Source organism: Leptinotarsa decemlineata, unplaced genomic scaffold, assembly GCF_025532065.1.
Source record: "Leptinotarsa decemlineata unplaced genomic scaffold, Ldec_3_MD MMD2_tig00003308_RagTag_RagTag, whole genome shotgun sequence".
Classification (NCBI taxonomy): domain Eukaryota; kingdom Metazoa; phylum Arthropoda; class Insecta; order Coleoptera; family Chrysomelidae; genus Leptinotarsa; species Leptinotarsa decemlineata.
In genome coordinates, this window is record NW_027412586.1 from 4,069,509 (window position 1) to 4,092,772 (window position 23,264).

A 23,264-nucleotide genomic window follows, 5' to 3' on the forward strand; every position below is an offset into this window, starting at 1 on the left:
AATTTCATGCCAGAGGTTGCAAATTTCACTCATCAAATCCATAATGAATGTTTGGGAGTACTACGAACGGAAAAGAAAAAATTGATTTTCGTATAATTTAATGTCAGTGTGAAAAAAGTTGTTTCGAAAGTATTTTTATTTCATATAATTCAATGTTCATGTGAGAGTAGTTGTTTTGGGAGGGCTTTTTTCCACTCTTTATCTGAATGTTAATTCTTTGAACGATCCACACACATTTGTGAAGAGTTTATTTTGAAATCAATTTCTTTTTTTCCAGTGGAAATTTTCCATGTTTTTTGTAAGATGGAGTAATGTAACCTAAAATTTGGCAACGCTGCGCTGGTTTCATTCGTTTCTCAGTGGCGGGGCCAAAGATCGCAGCGGCAGTGTGCGTTAAAAATTGAAACTACGAAAATGATGTGCAAATTTTCAATCTTATTTTAGGTTTCTCTTGTTTGCAGTTGAGTTTGTGATTCTAAAGAATGTAGCTTTGTGAAAAAATATTGAATTTCTATTTTTTATCAGAATAGGTTTGTGAAATTAGTATGTTTGAAACATTTTATGCTTGGACATACTTCTAGAATAGCTATTTATGTAAAGAGTTACGAAAAGTTTCATTTTGTGTAACAAGCGCGAGTAGCGCAAGTTACAAGTTACATACAAGATTTTTTCTAATTTCATTAAAAAATTGTTTTCATTATTTTTCAATGATAAAGTATCGAATCTACAAATATTTTTACTAATCAAGGATGCTATTCATCACATAGCTTGTCACTTTGGCGTCTTCTGTACATTCATTTTGCTCCATTTACTTTGAGTCATTTCATAGAGGCAGAAGAGATAGATCAGAGTTCTGAATGGAAATTTGTTCTTGTGTTGTGTGATTTCCGAGTTGAAAATTATGATAAAATCACTGAACCAAGACAAGAATTAACGAATGATATAAGAATATATTTATAAAAAGCACATTCGGTAATCATTTTCAAAAAATAAAACATGTCGTGATTGTTTACGAGAAGTGAGACATTTTGTTTTCGTTAATTTCATAAATATATTTTTAATATCATTTGGTAGTTCTAAGTAAGGTTCAATAATTTTTCCTTACTTTTCAACTTGGAAATCACTCAACGCAAGTACAAATTCTGACTCAAGACGAGATCCAGTAATTTTTTGTCTTTTTTTCACATTTCAAAATCACTCGAAACGAGTTGAATACATTTATAAAAGACGTCAAATCGACAAGTTATGTGATAAACATAATTGGTTAGTGGAAATGAACTGTTAGTAATACTCCAAGAGAGTTTCATTGAAAACAATTGAATATACCGTAGAATGAACGAAAAGTAAAATAAATCACATTTCTATGAAACATATATTTTATTGAATTTCATTACTTCAGATTTCCATTGTCTGATATTATATAAAATGATTTGAAATCCCTGAAAGTTAGTTCTTTCAGGGACTTCAAATCATTTTTGAATAATATCAGACAATGGAAGTCCGAACTGATGAAATTCATCATGAAACATTGTCAATCACCGTCAAACAAACATATTGTAACATTTTTTTTTATTGAATTTGAATGCTAATAATACTTGTTTGTTATTCCCTGTAAAGTTTATTTTCTTTACTCATTTTCGTGCCTTTATATTTTCCAATTCGGTAGGGCCATCTGGAAACGAGTAACTGTCCTTCCAAATCGTTGATAGCAATTGACCCTCATTAGGTACGTTCTAGGTTTCCTGCTTTTAATCATATGTGACACCTAGGTGTGGGTGATCGCACTCGCAGGAAAATAGTACTGCAGGAATCGTGAATGAATGATATTCATTTCGCGAAGTTTTCTTAGGAGAGTGTTGTAATTCGATGGAACTGTGAGAGGGAGGCGAAAATCATCTATTTTGGGAGTGTGTTTCAAAATGAACGACAGGCATTTCTAACGGTTGAGGGAGTGCAACAATTTTTATTGTTACCCACGTTGGGGATTCTACTTCTGATATCAAAATAGTGATTGAAGTGCCTCTTTGATTTTGGTCATTGATGTAGTTATTGTTGAGGACTATCACGAACCGTTTAAGGGATTTATTTGACCAGAGCCGGTAAGCCACACCAAAACGTTTTTTTTCTATTCGTAACCTTCATTCGTTTTCTCTTTTTTTCATCCAGTTCAGTTTCAATTACTGCTACTATAAAAAAAAACTACAAAGGTGGAAAAATTCCAGTTACACCTATTGGGACGGATTTCTCAAAGTGTTCACATCACTAGAAGGGAAGTTGAGAATTTTCTCCATTCTTTTTAAACGATCCATTGTGAGTTGGAGGTGTCATTTGGGACAAAAAAAAAAATAAACCAACGCCCAGGAATTTTGCTGGTCTACTTTTTTTCCTCTTTGGAAGAAACAAAAAAAACCCTTCTGAGAAGGTAAGAATAGTACAGTATTTCACTACATTATTTTTTCCAGTTCCACATATGAAATAAAAATTATCAAGTTCTTTTATTTTATTTCAATTTTCTATTCATAGAAAAAAATAATAAAGTTTTTTTTTATTTTTGCTAATTGAATTATACCAAGTAAATGTTTTCAGAATTTAGTTGACCTTGAAATTTCTACAGTACGAATCAAATACACATTTTTGTTCAAACTTCTTGAGTTAGCTCTACATGATTTATATTATAAATTTTACTCAATAATGACTTGTATAATTCGCTAAATACTATCTACAAAATATTTCTCGATATTTGATCAAGTTGCATATGGGGTGATACAGATATTTCTTGTTGTTTTTGATTTAATTATTATTGGGAAACATTTTGGGGATTTCATATTTGAATTCACTTACAGGGTGGGAATTCAATATAACGAAAATATGTTAATATTTTTCGTTCTTACTTGCGTTCGATTTTTTTTTCAAACAATCACTTGTTTTATAATTGAATAATTTGTTCTTGTTTTGTTAACACAGAAGGGATTTTAAGAAAATATGTAAGAAGAACAAGGAGTAAATCATACAGAGTGATTTATATAGGGCAATTTTTGGGTTTTACACAAGGAATAAGGAACTCTCAATTAATTATAATTTTAATTATAATTTGCTTACGTTAAGAGGGTTACATTGAAACGGGACTCAGTATTTTGACTAGTTCTCTGAAAATTCAAAAAGGGAGTCAGTTCCTGATCATCTTTTTTTCTTTTTAAGGTTTTTTTTTTGGTTGGCTTGGGATTTGATCTACACGATTTGATATAACCTTGAGCCATACCTACCGGAAACGGAGTCAGCGTCTTATGCCCCAGCACGCAAGTACCTAGATAAGAGGGTTAAGAATTTTTTTGTGATCTAGTGATATACTTATTAAGATCCATTTATCAACTATACCACTAACTATTTCATGGAAAGCGGAAATTACATATTTCTCATTATTTTATTGTTCCTGCGCCTGAGTTTAAGCTTGAGCTTTGGGTTAGAGTGGGGTTTGATTCCATGGTTATTCAATCGACAATTTCCGCTACATATCCAAAATATATTTTTTAATGAATATTTTGTTTAGGACCTGGTGATTAAATAGGCCTTATTGTTATTATTTTTATATCCGTTGTTCACTAGGTGAATATTTTTTTTGTACTATAAGAATACAATATATTCTGCAGTGTCATCAGCTTTTTTTTTATAAATATATATATAATATTCTACCTTTCATGATTTGTCGGGACTTATAACCATCTTTTATTCTGGGAAATCAAATCATGTGGCGCCCTTGAACACCTTTTATGAACCACCTCGTCTTTACTGTGCTAGTGGCATTTGTCCAGAATAATAATAATATACTGACATAGGGAAAGATATTTTTTTGTTTTTGTAATTTTTTTTTAATTTGTGAACTTATCTTGGGGCGGGAATTTAGAGCGCTACATTTGGCGCCCAACGTGGGGCTACATTTTTTTTTCTAAAAAAAAATAAATAAAAAAAAAACATTTGATAATTTTTTAGTGTTAAAGTCATTTTGTCAAAATGGCTCGGAAAATGTTGATAAATCGACTGGACAAGGATGAGCTAGAGTACGAACTGGAAATACGCGGTATTGCAACTGGAAATTGTGATGAAATGAGGAATCGTCTTGCTACGGCTCTGAGATTTGAGAAGTCCGGAGCAAGTTTGAAGTATCCGACATACCCGTATACATTTGAAGATGATGCGGAAGCGGTGAAGAAGAAACTGACTGAAGATTTAGAAGCAAGGATCGTCGGACTAACAACCGGGAGAGGAAGCAGCGAAGCAGTCAAGATAGAGACAAAATTTGCTCATGTTTTTGGACGGACAGACCATATGGAAGCTGGGGAAATTGAAGACGATAATGCACTGGCCTTATTGTTATTATTTTTATATCCGTTGTTCACTAGGTGAATATTTTTTTGTACTATAAGAATACAATATATTCTGCAGTGTCATCAGCTTTTTTTATAAATATATATATAAGATTCTACCTTTCATGATTTGTCGGGACTTATAACCATCTTTTATTCTGGGCAATCAAATCATGTGGCGCCCTTGAACACCTTTTATGGACCACCCCGTCTTCACTGTGCTAGTGGCATTTGTCAAGAATAATAATAATATACTGACATAGGGGAAGATATTTTTTTGTTTTTGTCATTTTTTTTTATTTGTGAACTTATTTTGAAGCGGGAATTTAGAGCGCTACAATATATTTTATTTTTATGAAATACAATAAACTATAACACCAAAAAATTAAATGAAAATGAGAGAATCTTTAAAGTTGGAACACTAATGTTTTGGGAAACTTATTCATTACCAATTTCAATAGAAATAAAATAGGAGATGGAGAGTGATGATGATCGACTTTATTCATGTGAAGTTGACAAATGGAAAATAAAAATATGATACTAACTTTCTGAAGAAAAGAGTGGAGTTCAACTTATACGAAGAACAAATTATAATAACATATATTTGTGAAGATATGGAAATGACCGAATTGATAAAATGAGATTGGATGGTGTAAAAGTCGAAACTTGTAGAGTAGTAGTTAAACATTATTTCATATTTTATTTTGTGAAGAAGTTGACTATATTTAATCGTACAATGTCGCTATCTTAAAAATTTTGAAATTCGTCAAAGGAATTAAAAGTTGAAAACATGTTTGGAAAAATAAATGTAAAACAGTGACTTAGCGACATTCTTCTTTACACTATCGATAACTTTTCCCTATACATATTTTTTATGTAACATCTCATTTCTTCACAAAGTGTTTTCGTGATTTTCAATATGGCGCTGCCACTCCATAGTGGCTCTTAAGGCTCGTGCATCTCTGTGTCGTACAAATAATTGATGAAAGTCTGTGTTCCGGTCTGCTCTATAAATTCTTTTGGCTTGGAGATGGGTCCAATTATTGAATCTTCCGATATCTGCTAGTAAAGTCTCCTGTGCACTTGCGTTGCCTCTGGTGCACATGCTTCAAGTACTACTGTTGTATTTTCAGAGCTTCCAAAATCTTCTGACTACTTTTCTGAATATTATGCAACCTTTCCAAAGCGACACTAATATCGAATGGGCAGGTCGCGTTCCGTAATCAAATAGTTTGAGTGAAAATATCGAATCTCCGACTCTTGATTAATCCGTGACACCGAACAGTAATTTATTTTCTCTATGGTTACAATTTATAAAACGGATATGTTTCTGTCATTTGTCTGCTTTAACTAATGAGATATTCATCCTGAGAAGATGATGATGGCCTGACTGCGTGAGGAAAACACTCCACTTTTCTTACAGTCAGAAGAGTGATAATTCTGATTTTCACTTTTTTGACACTAGTGTATTGGCCCATTTGACTAGCCGTTTATTTTTTATATTGAACGTTTTCTCAAGTTTTCAAAGATGGAAATTGGAATTTTGAGATTGGAGAAAGTTTGAGTAACGTTTTGAACTATTTGTCTTTTTGCATTGAATAGTGGCATGACTTCTTTGAATCATTTTCAAAAAGAGCAGTGACTGAATTGAAATCAATTGAATTGAAATAAATATGAAATATTTTTGATAAAAAAACTTGGGTTTTGACACCGATGATGTTTGTAAGCTTGTAATCTTGTATTCAACACTATATTTGGTACATTTGGGACACTTTCAAATAGTGAGAATTTATTTAGAATTCATGAAACATTTTTTTTTGTTTATTATAGTAAAGGGACACTCATTATTTCCACTCAGACATTTTGCTTTCTGCTTTCTAAAGGTGCATTGGTACTGACAGAAATGTATAGGTTTCTGAAAATATTGCATAAAATTCATGAAAATTCAAATTTTGAAAATCTTTGGTGATGATGATTTGAATTTTTTTTCGATATAAAAATATATATTTGCATTTTTCATACCTCAAACGGACTTATTTTTTGGAGTTCTTAAACTTTCATTGTAAATTTCAGGGTCGTTTGAGTGATACGCGAGGGACTACTAAGGTTCTTCCATGGTGTTTTTTGATTTCAGCAGCTGGAAATATAGTTTCAGCTTTCAGCCCATCATTGTATGTTTTATTTGCCGGAAGATTATTATGCAGTAAGTAAAATGTACATAAACGTATACACTTTCAGTTTTAAACATGCTAGTGGATATTGCAATTGTATATACATAAAATTAATAATTTACCTCATAACGAAATGAAACAAAATTCCATTTTCATTTGAAAAAACGAAATGTCGTCCTCTTGTCATTACACTTTTATGATCCCGTTAAAAAATCAAATGCTTTGAGATACCGTCAATCCGCAGATAGGTCACAAACAATGAGCCAGTGAAATGAAGTATGAGAGATGATTTACTAGTTCACCGAATATTAAACTGTCAAATTATGTAATCGTAGAGAAAAAGTTGTCAATGGGCAGACTCTTCTCTTTTTTGATGAAATAAATCCCTATTTGACGAAAGTGTTGTAATAAATGTTTGGTTATTGCTTTTAGCCAACTAGTGGAGAATGTGCTAGAACAGGAAGTTTTTATGATACACTTTGATTTATTTTGTTCAGTATCTACAAGACATTTTCGAAAAAATAACATGATATAGTTAAGCTGATAGTATATTATTTGACGAGCGAAATATGTAGCCGTTAGGTACTCACCAAAATGTAGTTTGTTATTCGTGAACCAAAGGCAAGTGTCGTGAATCATTCGTGATGGCCATTTCTCACGAGTAGAATACTATACTTTTTCTATGACATATCAGGAATATTTCAAAATGAAATTCAGATGTGAAGAATATCTCCAATGAGAGTAATATTAATAAATGTCATAATGAACAGCAATTCTAAAAAGGACCCAAAGATAGTACTTATATTTGTTATTTTATTCAATTCGGAAAAGATCGGAAATTGAGTGAATGAAACAGTGGAAAATACTCAGACCTCTAGTCTACTTCATAAAGAACCTCACAAATTAGCATGACATGTAACTAATTGAGTTTCCCAACACTATAATTTTGATATCAAATGATGAGTTCTTGAAAAATATGAATTTCTTCACCACATTATAAATTTTCGGGAGAGGTAGGTACATTCGTTTCACTCTCCGCATGTCTACATTTTTAGTCTTATTTTCGATCTGAAGCTAAATATTTGGGAATGAACTGTCAGTTCACTAGATAAATTTGAATTTTCAGAACATATTTTGAAGTAGCCCAAACCTACTTGTGATTGATAATAATTTTCGAACCACAGTTATTAACAGAGTTATTGAGTTGTGAATTTGAACATTTGTGATTGGCCTCTAAGTTAATTTTGCCTATATGACTCTTTTACCAAAAATATTTGTCACGATTATAATTTTTTGGTAAGAAAAATCTTCACAAGAACTGAAATCAGTAAAACTCTTAGGAATATCACTGGTTAGTAGGAGTACATGAAAGACACTCATCGATATTGATTATTGCATATTTTGGTCTCGTGCAGCCAATACTCTTGTATGGCCAATTTTTTGAGGTCCATCAGTATATCTGAACAATGCTTTCATTCTTGAAAAAAGGATAATGCGTTGCATGAAGGGAATTTATTCCCCAGCATCGTGCAGGCCTCATTTCATAGAATTAAGTTATATGAAATTCCGGATTAATAACATATATTTGCTAATAATGGATATCATAAACATATATATCAGTATATTTGTTAAACATGGCATTTGATTCCACATAGAATTTTCTACTTGTGATGCACCGTTTGGAACCTTTGGTGTATTTGGTGTATTACTGGAGTTTTTTCCTAACATCAAACCGTTATTTTAACACCTCGACACGTGTTTCGATCTGCATGCTATCATCTGAAAAATTTAATTTTATGTGATATTGGTTTTGAAACTTGGTAACAACGTTTAAAAATGGAAAATATTTAAAATATTCATGGATTATTGACGAATTTCTCAGTTACGTTTTATTATTTGAGAATAGTTTACCAATTTGTTTAAATGAAATGAATAAAAACACTTGTCTGATTCCCAGTGGTAAATTTCATTTATACGACCGGTTTCGGGTTTGACCCCATTATCAAGTATAAAACTGGAATCTGAATTTTGAAATATCGCAGATAGGGCAGATATTTGAGAGACAGGATGCCAACATAAAATACCACCCTGAAAATTCTAGGGTTTGTTAAATTCATGAATTCACAAGAGGAGACATACATAAATCAAATTGCTCGTTTAGGGATATATGTTTCTGGTTTATGATTGATTTCTTAATTTCCATGGCCTCCAACAGATTCATTTTTCTCCCTTTATTACATATATGTAGGATTTTGAGGTTATCTTCATTTATCTTGTGATTTGATTCTTGAAGATGTTCGTACATTGCAGATTTTTTGTCCAAACAGACGTGTTCACGCAGTATTATTTCAAATCTTCTACCGGTTTGGTCTGTATATCCTGCAGAGCATTCATTACATACCTATATATACCTGATTTTTTCATTCTATCCTTTTTGGGTTTTGCATTAAACAGGGTTCTACCTAATTTATTATTACTTGTGGAAACTGTTGAAGTTTTGTATTTAGAGAAATAATTTTGAATATTTTCTGAAAGTTTACCTGAGTAATTGATGCTACTGTACTTGACTATACTGTGTTCTCGGCAGATTTGGCATAATTTACTCATAAGTGTTTTGCGAGTTTTACCTGTTATTATCTTTTCTATTAGGGAAATTGGTACCTGATTGTTCACTGTAATTTGCTTAATTATTTTTATTTCATCTTGGATTTTTTTTCCGGTAGAGGGATTGCGAAAGCTCCGTGTATCATTGACCTAAACGCGGATAACTTATGTGAGAGCGAACTGAAAGAGTCAAAGGGAATTGTACAGTCTGTGAACGTGTTTTCCGGTAGATATTGAATTGAAAACCATTATTAACTCTTGAAATATTCAAATCTGAGAAGTTAAGCTCCTTGTTCTGTTCGATTTCTACTGTGAACTTAATTTTGTTATGTAGACTATTAAAAATTGATTAATTTTTCTGTTTGAACCATCAAAACCAACCAGTACGTCATCCACATATCTGAACCAAAACACAATATGTTTCTGTGTAAGGGGGGTTTTAAGGATGCGAATGTTTTTTATTTTGTCCATGAAAATGTCTATATATATATATATATATATATATATATATATATATATATATATATATATATATATATGGATTTGTATGACTCTTATCTTATATGTATTTCACGAGGGGAAGACATTCGTCTGTTGGGATGTTAGAAAACATGTTTTTTACGTCGAACGATACTAGTTTGATATTATTTTTGATATTCAGAATTGATAGTTTGTCAGCTGGGTCTACTGAATTTAGAACTGTGTTTTAAGGATTGAATTTTGTGAGGTCTCTGAATCTCTTGAATTTAAAAATTTAGACAACTTACTGGTTGGGACATCTATATATGATACCACGGGTATGTCTGGATGTCCTTCTCTGTGGAGTTTGATTAATCCATATAATTCTGGAGGCTGGGGGTTCATGCATATCATCTTTTTCATATCCCATGGTGTGGAAAACGGCATTGTTGATACCTTCATGGCCTTCTTAGCTTGCTGAGAATACATTTTGGTGGGAGCATTTCTTAAAATGGTGACATCTAATGTATACCCCACTTCTTGCATTTTCGAAAAGTACTCTTTTCCTTCTAGACATACTATGCTGTTTCTTTCATCTTCTTTGGTGAAAATGAGTTTGTTGTGGGTTCTTTTTTCCGTTAAGTTCTTTAAAGTGTTTTTGATATTCCTGGGATAGCTAGGTGATTCGAGTAATTTTAATGATTTCTGCTACTTTGTGTTTGTGAAGGAGTGGGTTATCCAATTTGTTGGCGTTGTTTGAGATGGCTAGTTCAGCTTGTACCCCTATGATGTCTTTCATGTTCCTTTTGTCTGGGAGGGGGGGGGGATTTGGCCCTTTTTCTTACAATTCTCTTTATTCATTATTGAAATCGGTATTAGTTAGTTTGACGAATCTTGGGTAGAATGTCTGATCCGAATATTGAATGTTTTGTTCTTTCGTCAATGGCTTTTGTTTATTGAGGAGCACTGATGTCTTATTTTTAAGCTTATCATATTTCTCTTTCGATACTTTACTAGTTTCTTGTTTAATCTTATCCTCCAGGTAGTCAACTTCCACGTTATGGAGTATATGTCTTAACTTGTCTTGGACTAATTTCAGGTGAAGTTTTGAGTTGTCAAGTGCTTTATAGATGCCTTTAATTTCTTCCTTCAACCATAGTTCTTGAATAAAATTTACCAGTGGTATTTGGACAAAATTGTTTTTATTCATTTCATTCAAGTGATCACGAATTACCATAAAGTAAATAAGTCATCCTAATAATTTGTAACAACTAACCACGTTGTGTTATTTCTTGTCCTTCCTGCAGAAGAATAGCTTGCCTCTTTGTTTTCGATACTTCATTGACATCACAAGAAAGCGACGCTGGGAAAAATTTTTCCAAAACTTCAATTTCTCTCCTTTTCACCGTTGAACTTCTCATCATTTGTTAAGAGTTCGTGCCATCAATTTAATCAATACGTCTCGACATCGTAAAGTCACTTATGAGTTCTGATAAATTAGTACACCGGCATGAACAATCGAACAAAAACTAGTGCTTATTGGTAATCTCCATCTCATCAACTTATTGAGTAAAAAGACAGTAACTCACATGTGCTAAGAAAGAGTGCCATATATACATTGCATATGCCGCATTTTTGTTTATTATACTGCATATACTGCTTTTGTTTCTAGTATTCACAGTGAATTTTGTACAAACGGCAAACAAAATCAACAAATACTTTCACTCCAGATGGTATACACGTAGTTTTTGCTTGGTAAAGAGGACACAAAATGTTCATAGGTATTCTACAACCATCTGAAAATTTCATAATGACTATTTTGTACATATGGCACTTTTGCTTAACAGGGCAGATCAACAGGCGACCTTCTATCGTATGTCACCCATATTTGGAATAACGCAATCGAGAAACATATAGAATCAAGAGCCATTGCGCTTGCTATTCCTGAGGCCTTTGACCCTGTGTGGCATAAGGGTTTGCTGGCTATATTTCGATGCTATGGCTGGAGTGTATGGCACTCCAGCTTCTTGAAAAAACGTTCCCTGCAAGTGGCTGTCGCGTCGATGGATATCCCTTGAACACTTTCACCATCAACGCCGGTGTTCCCCAGGGATCCATATTGTCTCCAACCAACTTTTTATTGTATATCAACGACTTATTGGAAAAAACCAAGAATCCAATATATTGCCTTACTGACCACAGCACACTTGTCTCATCATTCCATTTGGATTCCAGGACATCGGCTACGACGGCAAATCTTCACCGGTAGCAGGAGGTTGCATATCTCAATGAGGATCTAGAAGTGATTTCAAATTTGGTTGAAAGTAACCAAGTTCAATTCAATGCCACAAGAAACCGGGCTTTGGTTTTCTCCAAGAAGTCCAAGAATGTTTCCGAACCGGATATACTAATGTCAGGTCCGACAATTTCGCTTTCTGCTTCGATAAGTTTGTTGAGAGTGAAAATGCTGCTTCTCAAAAGCTTGAAACATTGTTCAGAACCACCTCACCTCAACAACTTTTGATGCTTTATAAAGCTTAGATCAGACCTTCTTTGGAGTATTGTTCTCATGTATAGAGCTCTGTCCCCAAACATACCCTGAAGTTACTGAATTCCATCCAAAAAAGAGCCATCCGCCTGATTGGAGACGCGAACATCACATGCAACCTTAATAACCTGAAACATCGAAGAAAGGTTGGATATTTGTCTCTCTTCTATAGATACTTTCACGGAAGGTATTCAAGTGACTTGGCATATTTGATTTCACCAAGAGCGGTACATATCAGATGTACGCGATGGACTGTGGCTGCTCGTCGTTTTGAGGTTCAACTCAGTACACCTCGAACTTCACTGTTTAAGAACTCTTTCGTCTGGAGAACTGCGTTTATGCGAAAGAAACTTTTTTCCATATGGATATAATCTTCAGCGATTCAAATGCAATGTGAATCACTACTTTCGCACAGGCACCGATCTGAGAGCGCCTCAATGATTTTCCTGTAGTACTTGTGTTTTGTCCTTAAAAAAAGTTCATCCTAATGTGGCGTTTTATACGTTTTCGAGAAGAAACTCGTTTTTGTTTCTTGCTAACAATAGATTTTTCGTCATATGATTAGAAATTCTCACCTTTCAGTGCAAATAGAGGAGATCTGCAAATATTATATTTTAGTTGTTTTCATCAGTGTTTTTGAATATATCATATTGAAAACATAATATGATATATTCAAAACGATTTTTACGCTTATTAATTGGTACTTCTTCTTATAGCATTTGGAATGCCAGTCCAAGCATTACTCAATACCATGTTAACAAATTTGAAGAAAGAGGCTCAATCAGCTTTCGTGAATACGTTGGGAATATATATGGCTTTGGCTGTAATCACTGGATCCTTACTTGGTGGATTCATCAGTGAATTTGGCAACGGAATCACATATACATATTTGCTGATGTCACTCAATTTATTGATCAGCTTTGGTATGTATTGAATTAGATAATAATTATAATATTTCTTGTTAGAAAAATCATCTGCAAAGAGCTGATGGAAATTCTGCTGAGACGTATAACAACTTACTCCGATATTGAAAAATATCATTCCCAACTTGTAACCCGTGTTAGTGTTATTCAACATCAAAGAACTAGACCTCGACAATATGGTCATCATGGGCATGGACGTCTTGGTTCTTGAATCATTTATATTATACTTCATAGGTCATAATTCTCTCAGAGCGAACATTTTTGGAATTGTTTCAATTTGAAATCTACGGGAAAATTTCTCATACAAATCTTGATAGATGAGCAACGTGTTAATCCAAGATCCCAAAGCCACCAGACCTACGTCAATTCAGCTTAGATAATATATATTCTGACTTTGAAGAGTAGCCTTTGTACTCATTCATGACACGTACTTCATTCATCTTTGGATGACATGATGACAAAATCTTTGTGTTTAAAGTTCCTTCATCACAGCTATCGTGTATTCAACTGAATCATCTCCGTAGTATATGTGTACCTGACCAAGCTAACGCCAGTGTTAGCCTGGATGCAGTTCTGTTAGAATTGGATTGAGACTCTAACGTCACTGCCTAACTCTTTTTTGAGGTATATCAATTGTCTTCTCCTAATACCCAAAATGTCTCTTCATGAGAGAGACAAGGGTTTAACTCTCAGTGAAAAATCCAAGTTGCCAATCGGCTATCTACTTGTCTGTATCTGCCACCATATTGGACATCTATTGAGCAGAGTTGAAGTCACTGCTATATATCACTTGGGTGAGAGCAGCCTTTTCTTTGGATAATTGGTAATCGACTAGCAAAGTTTCTACAAATAATCAACAGTACATAATTGATATTTGGGTATCGATATACGAGCACTTCTTCTGGTCCAGAACGATTCAGGTTTGACACCTTTATCATTTAGAAATGAATAATATTGATATACATCATCACTTTCATGTTCCTACAAGGACACAGTCTGTGAAGTATACTATTGAACTACTTTATGCTGGTAGGGATTTGTGGAGAAATTATGTATGACAATGTCTATATGAGATGGTCTGTGGAAAATTGCAAAATTATGTTTATCAGTAATTTTCTCAACAGTCAAGTCAAGATAATTTATTAAATTATGCACCTCCCTTTCAGTGGTGAACTTTATTCACGGGTGAATAGAATTGACGTATCCGACAAACTTACTTGACTAGGTGTACGGGCGAAATGAATTCAGATATCATTCCATGTATCTGTAACAGTACAAGGAACTGTCAGATTATTATGAATTTCATTCTTTAGATTATCTTTGAAAATTTCAGCCAGCGATGGACCCAATGACTTCTCGATTATTAGTTCTTTGCTGCATGAATAAAACTTTTCGTCGAATTGAAATAATTTTGAGGTAGACAAATAGTAAGTTAATCTGAAATTTCCTTGTGATGCAATGTTTGGAACCTTTGGTGTAGTAATGACTAATACTGGAGTTTTTTCCCAACACCAAACCGTTATTTCAACACCTCGACACGTGTTTCGATCACTTGGTGATCTGAAATTTCCTGTTTCATTAGAGGATTTACATGGCTTTTGTCTAAGAACGCTCAACCAGCTCAACCAGCTGGGAAATAAATGTTGGATATTGAATGATATTGATTTAGCGTTATTAGGAAGAGATACGTTTTCAATATTATTCACGTATATGTAGTATTTATACTGAATTGTGGAATAAAATTATTTTAGTTCTGAAAAAGTTTCATGTAAGATTTTTACGATTGGAGCCATTACAGACGACAGATTTTCCATTTGCGTAGTACAACACCACTTCTTCAATTCACTCTTGAAGTTTATGAACCATTTTTCATAAAACAAAAGATAAATAATAACTTGAGTTCAAACAGGATAAAAATAAAAACTCTGATAAATCCAAGCTGACAGTCACGATTTCAAAATAATTTTGCTATAAATATTAATAACTTCAGCAGTAACGAGGTGATCAAATATTGTGTATTTGAACAATAAATTGTTATTTTTCGAAAACACTCTCCCAACGACCGAACAAAGAATTACGATCTCCCGACGTGCGTTTCGCTAACCAAGCGTCCTCAGGTAATCATTATAACTGAATTTTACTACTATGTTAGTATTTTTATATCCTAATGGCCTAACTATTACCTTTTTGTTTTACCTGACTTCACCGCAATTTTTCGTTGTGGGAAAGAGTTTTTCAATAGATTTATTTCACGCCAGAGAAATACTATCAACTATCAAGAAATTTTTGACCTCGAGTTATTATTTTTTGTTATTTTCATCAGTATCATCAATGTTGAGTTTGAACATTTCAAATACTGAATTTGTGTGTTGTAGTTCGTAATTCTTAATAAAAACTAATCATTGTTAAAAATGTTACAGCGTTTGATACAGAATTGAAGAACTATCATTTCCATTTGAAATTTTTTGACATTATAGTTGTGGTGTGGAGGGGTTGATTTTTTAACAGGCTTATATTAGCTTCACTTGTATGTTTGTTTGCTTGTAACCGACTCCTTTGGACTCGATTTTGACTAACTTTAAACGGATAGATGTATTTTAAACTTTGTACAATTGTAAAGAATCGCTGACAATACAATAATTTCATAAGTGTATCCCATTTTCCTGATCAGCATCGCCAGAATTGAATAAAATCCCCACACAGTCTCTGTGTGAGTGCAAGTGAGAAAACTACACTGTCTGTGCATGCATATATAATTTATATTAAATAAAATAAATATGAATAATAGTTTGAAAAACTAAAAAACACACATGAATAGCAATACAAACTAAAAAATAAAAAAAATCGAAACTAATTTAAGATTGTGTTCAACATCTATAATGCCAATAGTGCCAATCTGAAAAACAGCCCCTAACCAAGTACTTATAACAATGGATATTCAACACCACACGATTTTTAACAACAAAATTATATTTCTTGTGAACGAATTCACACTGATTCAGACTCATTGAAAGTAATTAGTTAAATTAAGCCATAGGACTCATTATCGATATTGAACACAATCTTGAATTAGTTTCGAACTAGTTTTTATTTTTTAGTTTGTGTTGCTATTGAAGCGTGTTTTTTCAGTTTCCAGACTGTAAACTGGAGTTGTAGTGCTTTGCGAGTTTTTACAGTTTCAGTATCAAATGACCTATTGAAAGCTTATCTGTATATCGCTAATAGAACTTACCGTGTCAATGTTTCAGGCTTGGTGGGTCAACTTCCAAATAAAAGACGTTTGAACAAAAAAGATGAACGGAAGCATACCGGCAGTGCGTTAGCAAATATCAAAACTACTATAACAACATTGAAAAATGTGATTATATCAGAAAGATACTGGGATGTATTTGCTATCAAAGCATGCCTTGAGGCAATGTATGGAATGATCAACGTGAACCTAATCTATTTGATGAGTTTTGTTTTTGGTATGGGAGGAAGACAAATAGGATTCGTCATATCTTTTCTTTGTGTATGCGGAATTGTGACGAATATTCTCCAAATGAAAGTCAATGCCATTTTTTATTCAGATGACAAAGGTTATTCTAAACTGATACATGGATCTTCTTTACTTATTTTAGGGTATCTTGGTATAAATTTCAGTTCCAGTTTCACTCTTTTTATAATCTTTTTTGTGGTCTGTAGTATTTCGAAATCTCTTTTGGATCCTGCTATTATGAAATTGTTATTGTTTAAAGTTGACGAAAATGAGAAGGGAACAGTTATGGGTTCTTTCGACAGCATTCGTTCTCTGATAGAGCTTTCGAACCCTATAATTTCTGGGACAATTGTTGAAGCTTTCGGACCGAAAGCAGTATATCCCGTTTGTATATGTTTAACCACAGTAATCATTTCTATAAGCGTTATGAGAAAATATCAAGTGTGATTCAATGCAATTAAAGTATCAATTGATTTCTAAGAGTTTCATGTACTCAAAACCTATTATTGGCTCTCTGGAGACTGAAGCTAGAAGAATACTATTATGCCATTCATTACGGAACTGGAAAATAGAACACAAATGACGTCACCCTTCAGCTTGTTGGAATCAATGTTATCGAGAACAACATCATTGAAAACGATATTGGTATTTTGATCAGGTAATTGGAAATTGATAAACATTACTAGTGATCAACTTCCTGGAAGACCTGGAGAAACACGAGGGGGCCAAACCCTTGAATTGAAAAAAAACCCTGGATCATTTTAACGTTAAGCAACCCGACGAAGAAGAGTCCAGTAGAGATGAAACAGTCTATTCTCATGCAGAGAATCCTGTTTATGAAATATACTGAGAATTTCACAAATTTGTATATAAATCAAATAATCGTTCGGAATGCCGATTCTGTAGCATTTTATATCTTCAGAAGCAATCCCTCCTAGGCGAAATCGCGACTAATAGGTAATGTATGCCATGAGAAAACTTAAATCATGAACCTTGCAAAAAATCAATTTATCTGAAAAATTATTTTGTATCTATATCAAATAATCGATGGGAAATTTTATTCCAAATCTTTCGAGAACACTCCACAATACTTAAAAAAACTACTTCAAACATCCAGTTATTTTGAAAAAATATGTTTCAGACCTAATAGCCATAGAAGTCTAAAATAATATCAAGCAAATCTTGTCAACGCGGTGTGAACGAAACTTTTCTCGCACTAACAAATAAATATTATGAAAACATGAAAGCGGACATCGTGCAGTATAAACATTTTTGTGACATTTTTCAACAAGCTAAATATGATAATTACCTCCTGAAAATAAAATATTATTCTACCCTAACCTCCAGACACATCTAAATGATATGTATTGATGTTTTTCAGATCATAGTGATAAATTTTCTGAAAATTTCTGATTCGTTTTTCAAATGTTTTTCAACAGCTATACATTTCAAATGGTGTCAATACCGTAAATGTACTATCTTTTAATTATTCATTTTGCTGCGCAGAGTTCTATTACCTGTGATGGAAGAAATAAATTCAAATCAGAACTCTTTTAGAATTTTTTTAAACTCCATTATATTCATTTTTATGCTATTACACCACCCATAAAATAAATAGTAGAAGTATTAGTTCTTGAAAATAACTCATCAAACCTGCACAAAACATTTTAGGAACGTTCTCAAAAAGACTGAATACAACATCAATGAAAAAAAATAAATTCGCGAAAACCTGCTAGAGTTCGTTGAACACCTGGTAGAGTTCGTTGAAAACAAAGATATATTTGTACATAATTGCGAAGCTATTCGAAATGAAGCAAAAATTAGACATCCTACGAGACGATTTTCAAAAGAGTTTGGATTACCCAAGTCATATATTTAATTTCTACTATGAAAACAAAGTTAAATAATGCCGTTTCATGTAATCGCAAAAACGTAGATTTGTGGTATAGACACAGGAAAAACTGGCTTTTTGAAACATCAGACCATGATGATGAGATTGAATATGACTCAAAAATTGAAACGCAATTTAAGAATCAGAAATCGCCCAACTATCAAATAATCGAAGAACGAACTTCTCTCAATCAAAAACTTTGAATTCAATTTGTTGAACTTGATGATTATTATATGGAAAAAAGGATGGTAGAAGAGTACACGCATGCTATCGGTATGAAATTCGGGATGGACAAATGTGCAATGGCCCATCTCAAAAAAAAAACAATGCAAGAATTATGAAGAGGATATGCAGCTCGTAGATGAGAGCATCCTGCACCTTTTGGATGCCAGAGAGATCTATGCTTACCTCGGGGTGGAACAACGCCACTCACAAGAGGTAACAGCAGAAAGAACTTTCCTCGCGGCAAGTATCAGCACAAACTTCGACAGATCTGGTCATCGGAACTGTCGGTGAAAAACAAAGTTGCTGCAACCGTTCCAATCTTACTCTACTCGTTTGGAGTAGTGAAGTGGACTTAAGAAGAACTGTATCAACTCGACGTAAAGACCCGAGAAATGGTGCATTTCCATAAGAGTTAGCATCCCAAATCGTCCCTTTCGCGGTTTCACTTTCCTCGATAACAGGGAGGTTGTGAATTTTGAAGTGTCTAAATGAAAGCATGGCACTGGATGGAACATGTTAAGTCATTAGGAATTGGAGCATTCCTCTATAGGGCAGCTGCTCAAGCAGCCAGTGAAGTCAGTTCAGTTTTTGACACTGAACGAGGTGGGCACAACTCTGTCACAGAGTTGGAACCCGTTCAGCAAAAGGCCCATTTAAAAGCCGCAGAGATCACTTCACTCCTGCGGCAACACAAGAATAAGTCAAAAAATGGGAGTTTCTTCAACAACTTCGAAGACTTTGACTTATCGAAGCGCCTGGCCTTTGCTTTTCCCAGGTCGAATGGGCTGAAGTTGGAAATTGAGGGGAATTATGGATGGAACACCCTCCAGAAAATGCGCTCAATGATATCAATTGGTAATAAGCAGTCACCCACATATACATATTATACAATCATCATAAGCCTAACAACAGCACATATAACTGATAACTAATCAGTCGAACCAACTTCCAATCCTACCGATTTGATATTTCTTCTTACGTGAACAAAACCCGTACCTTGTTTTTGTGGAAAATGACGTTTCGTCTACTACAGCGGTAGACATTATCGAAGGCGATGTGGTAACGGTCGCAATGCCCGAGTTGGTGCTCGAGTTGTTTCCGTTTCTCCGAACGCTGTGACTACGATGCTGATATTTGACTTTCGTTTCATATTATAATTAGTGAGCGTAGATTTGTTTCTCTGAATTGGATTACCTGACCATGTTTTTGTACCACTAAGATTAGATAGCCAGATCTTTTAATGTCCATTGCCTCACCTTTTCTATTGAAATTATCTCTGTTTTTGAAACCTGAAGACCACGGCCAAAAAACCCGGAAAATGTCTTCCACACAGTTATCTTCAACCGTGAAATTTTACATTTTTTGATCAAATACACATTGTTAATATATAAAGAGAAGACAGTTAGCAGGATCGGAGAAGCGGAGAGTATTTCAAAACCAACTGGTTATCATACAATGGAGTGAAATGAAACAGAAAGAGTGACTAAAGAATCTCACGAGGTTGAGAATTTTTATGAAAATAATAGGTTGTTATATAAATTATAGTCCAAAAATGTTCCGTTACGAAAATACAACGTGTTAATGTTTCAAGAAAACAATTGAGATTATCTGGTATTTCCAAAACCTTTTGGAATATTTGAGTGATATTTGATAAGCTGTGACAGTAGATAAAAGTTCATATTAAAAATAAAAATCAACTTTAATAGTGGCGTGGGTATGGAAATTAACATCGATTATTTCGGAGAAAAATGTCTATGGATTTTTCTCAAATAACTTTTATCTCATATTTAAATCCTCGTCGAATTTGGGGTGAAAAAGTCCCTTTGCACTTTTTCCTACGATACGTTGTTTATGAGTAAAAAATAAAAAATCTTTTATTGTCCGAGAAATTATTGAAAAAGTTAATTGTTTTGATATTACTTCAGTTTTTGAATTAGTTAGGCAGTGACAGTCAACAAAGGTGCACATTTCTCGACACAAAAAGAATTCTCCAACTCAACTTTGACATACGTTCGACCATTAACTTCGATAATATCTACCGGCAAGTTGAATGTTTGTTTCCAAACTTGAGTTGAACTATTTGAAGTTTCATGAACAATCTTCATTTCAGCTCTCGCAGTATTCAATATTGAGTTGAATCGGTAATGAAAAACACGAGCTATAGAGCTTGTATTGAAATTGAACTGAAAAATGTATTCATTTTTCCTTATGGAAAGCTCAGATGAAGTTCCTGAAAGAAGTTGCATATTGCAAAAACCAATAAATGAAGTTCCGACAAGCTTCGAAGATATTGGAGGATAAATTCAGGTATCTATTTTGCTGGTGTCTATTATGATTTGTTCTGTTAAAGTATGTTTTTCCGTTAATAGTCTAATCAACTAGTTCAAAAACATGAAAAATAGAGATAAAGGTCCTAAAAATATGAGCTTTAGCTCATTCGATTCGGAATCACCTCTGGAAAAATGTTTTTGGAGGATTTTGCTGCAGGTAAAAAATTGCAATTGTTATTAACAAAATAATATTAAAAAAATGGTATTTACTTTTTCGTTAATAACTTAAAAAATATTGATATTTAAGCAATTTTGAAAAAAGCTTGTTAAAGAGGAGGAAATTTCCGATGAAAAAGTTCCAACTTCCGAAACTCTATCTCCATTAATTATAATTTTAATATGACGTTGAAAGTAGGGTTCCGCGCGGCTGTTACGGCATGCGTGCGCTGCCGCTAAAGAGAGTTTATCAAAAATAATAATCCTTTTATAACATAAAATATCATTTTAAAAATTTGAAAAAAATCTAGTATCTTCTTAACACTTGAATGAATCGTGTCCTGTAGGAAAAAAAGTTTTATCACCATTTTTCAAAAAGTTATTCAATTGTTAACTAACCCATTTTTTCCCAATCTCCGTTGGTATAAATAATGGGATGAAAGGTATAAATAATTGGCCTATAGATTTCAAACTTCGTGGAGCCGTTTTGATATATACTCTATATGATCCTGAGATAAAAGTTCATAAAATTTTATTAATTTGTTAAATATGATTTTCTATAACTATTGCAAAATGAAATATCTAAAAATTGTTGTAAATTTTTTTTTTCAATTGATATTTAGCTGTCTGTTTTCAAATTGAACAATGGCAGTTATTGACATAGAATATGAATTTTTTTCGTAATTTGTTTATTAAATTGTTTCAAACAAATAGAGAAATTCAATATTTTGGAAAAATTTTTTTTGGTATTCTGTTGTCTAGAGATAATTATGAATAAAAAAAAATTCCCCAATTTTAATTTTTAATTGTTTAAAATTAAAATTCATGGCACTTTTTCATATACATATAGCTGTTTTTATAAGTTTTTCTGCTTCAGAAAAAAATATAACGTTGGTCAATATTTGTTCATAACAAATTGTTAAACTAATAAACAATTGAATAATGAATGAAAAAATTTTTTTACAAACTATTCAAAACTGTAAATTATGATTTTTAAACGCAAAATTATTTCTTAAATGATTATTTAAACAATCGAAATATAAAAAAATCGATTTCAAACAATCAAAAATCAAAATTGAGGAGAATTTTTTTTAAATCATAATTATCTCTAGACAACAAAATAGCAAAAAATTTTTTTTCAAAAATATTGCATTTATCTATTCGTTTAAAACAATTTAATAAACAAATTACGTAAAAAAATCAAATCCTATGTTGATAACATCCATTGTTTAATGTGAAAACAGACAGCTAAATATCAATTGAAAAAAAAATTATCAACAATTTTTAGATTTCATTTTGCAATAGTTATGAAAAATCATAATTAACAAATTATTAAATTTTTATGAACTTTCATCGCAGGATCGTATGAAGTATATATATCAAAAGGGCTCCACGAAGTTTAAAATCTATAGGCCAATTAGTTATACCTTTCATACCATTATTTATGCCAACGAAGATTGGGAAAAATTTGTTATTTAACAATTGAATAACTTTTTGAAAAATGGTGAACAAACTTTTTTTTCTACGGAACTCGATTCATTCAAGTGTTAAAATTTTCAAAATGACATTTTATGTTATAAAAATAATATTTTTTTTGATAAACTCTCTTTAGCGGAAGCGCGCGCATGCCGTAACAGCCGCGCGGAACCCTATTTTCAACGTCAAATTGAAATTATAAATAATGGAGATAGTTTCAGGAGTCGGGACTTTTTTATCGGAAATTTCCTCCTCTTTAACGAGCTTTTTTCAAAGTTGCTTGAATATTAATATTTTTTGAGTTATTAATGAAAAACTAAATACCATTTTTTTAAATATTATTTTGTTAATAACAATTGCAATTTTTTACCTGCACCAAAATCCTTCAAAAACATTTTTCTAGAGGTGATTGATTCCAAATCGAATGAGCTATCGCTCATACTTTTAGGACCTTTATCTCTATATTTCATGTTTTTGAACTTGTTGATTAGAATATAACCAGCTATCGCCGCCTGCGAACGAAAAATTTAAAAAATCGAAACTTGTGCGAGCTAAGGACTACCAAGGTCTTACCTTTTAACGTGTGATTTCTAACACGGGTGGGATGATAGGAAGTAAAACTAACTAGAGTAGTTGTTTCAC

At 32.9% G+C, this 23,264-nt stretch overlaps 1 protein-coding gene across 3 annotated transcripts in view; it reads left to right on the forward strand.

Moving 5' to 3' along the window:
* Window positions 1–17,019, forward strand: part of LOC111511201 (major facilitator superfamily domain-containing protein 9-like) — a 64,535-nt gene extending 47,516 nt beyond the window's left edge. For all 3 annotated transcript variants that reach the window (XM_074177887.1, XM_074177885.1, XM_074177886.1), the window contains 3 exons: window positions 6,435–6,564; window positions 12,860–13,066; window positions 16,315–17,019. In XM_074177887.1, coding sequence (XP_074033988.1) covers window positions 6,435–6,564; window positions 12,860–13,066; window positions 16,315–16,991 — 1,014 coding nt within the window. In that variant the 3' untranslated portion in view covers window positions 16,992–17,019. The remainder of the gene's footprint in view (window positions 1–6,434; window positions 6,565–12,859; window positions 13,067–16,314) is intronic.
* Window positions 17,020–23,264: the final 6,245 nt, after the last annotated feature.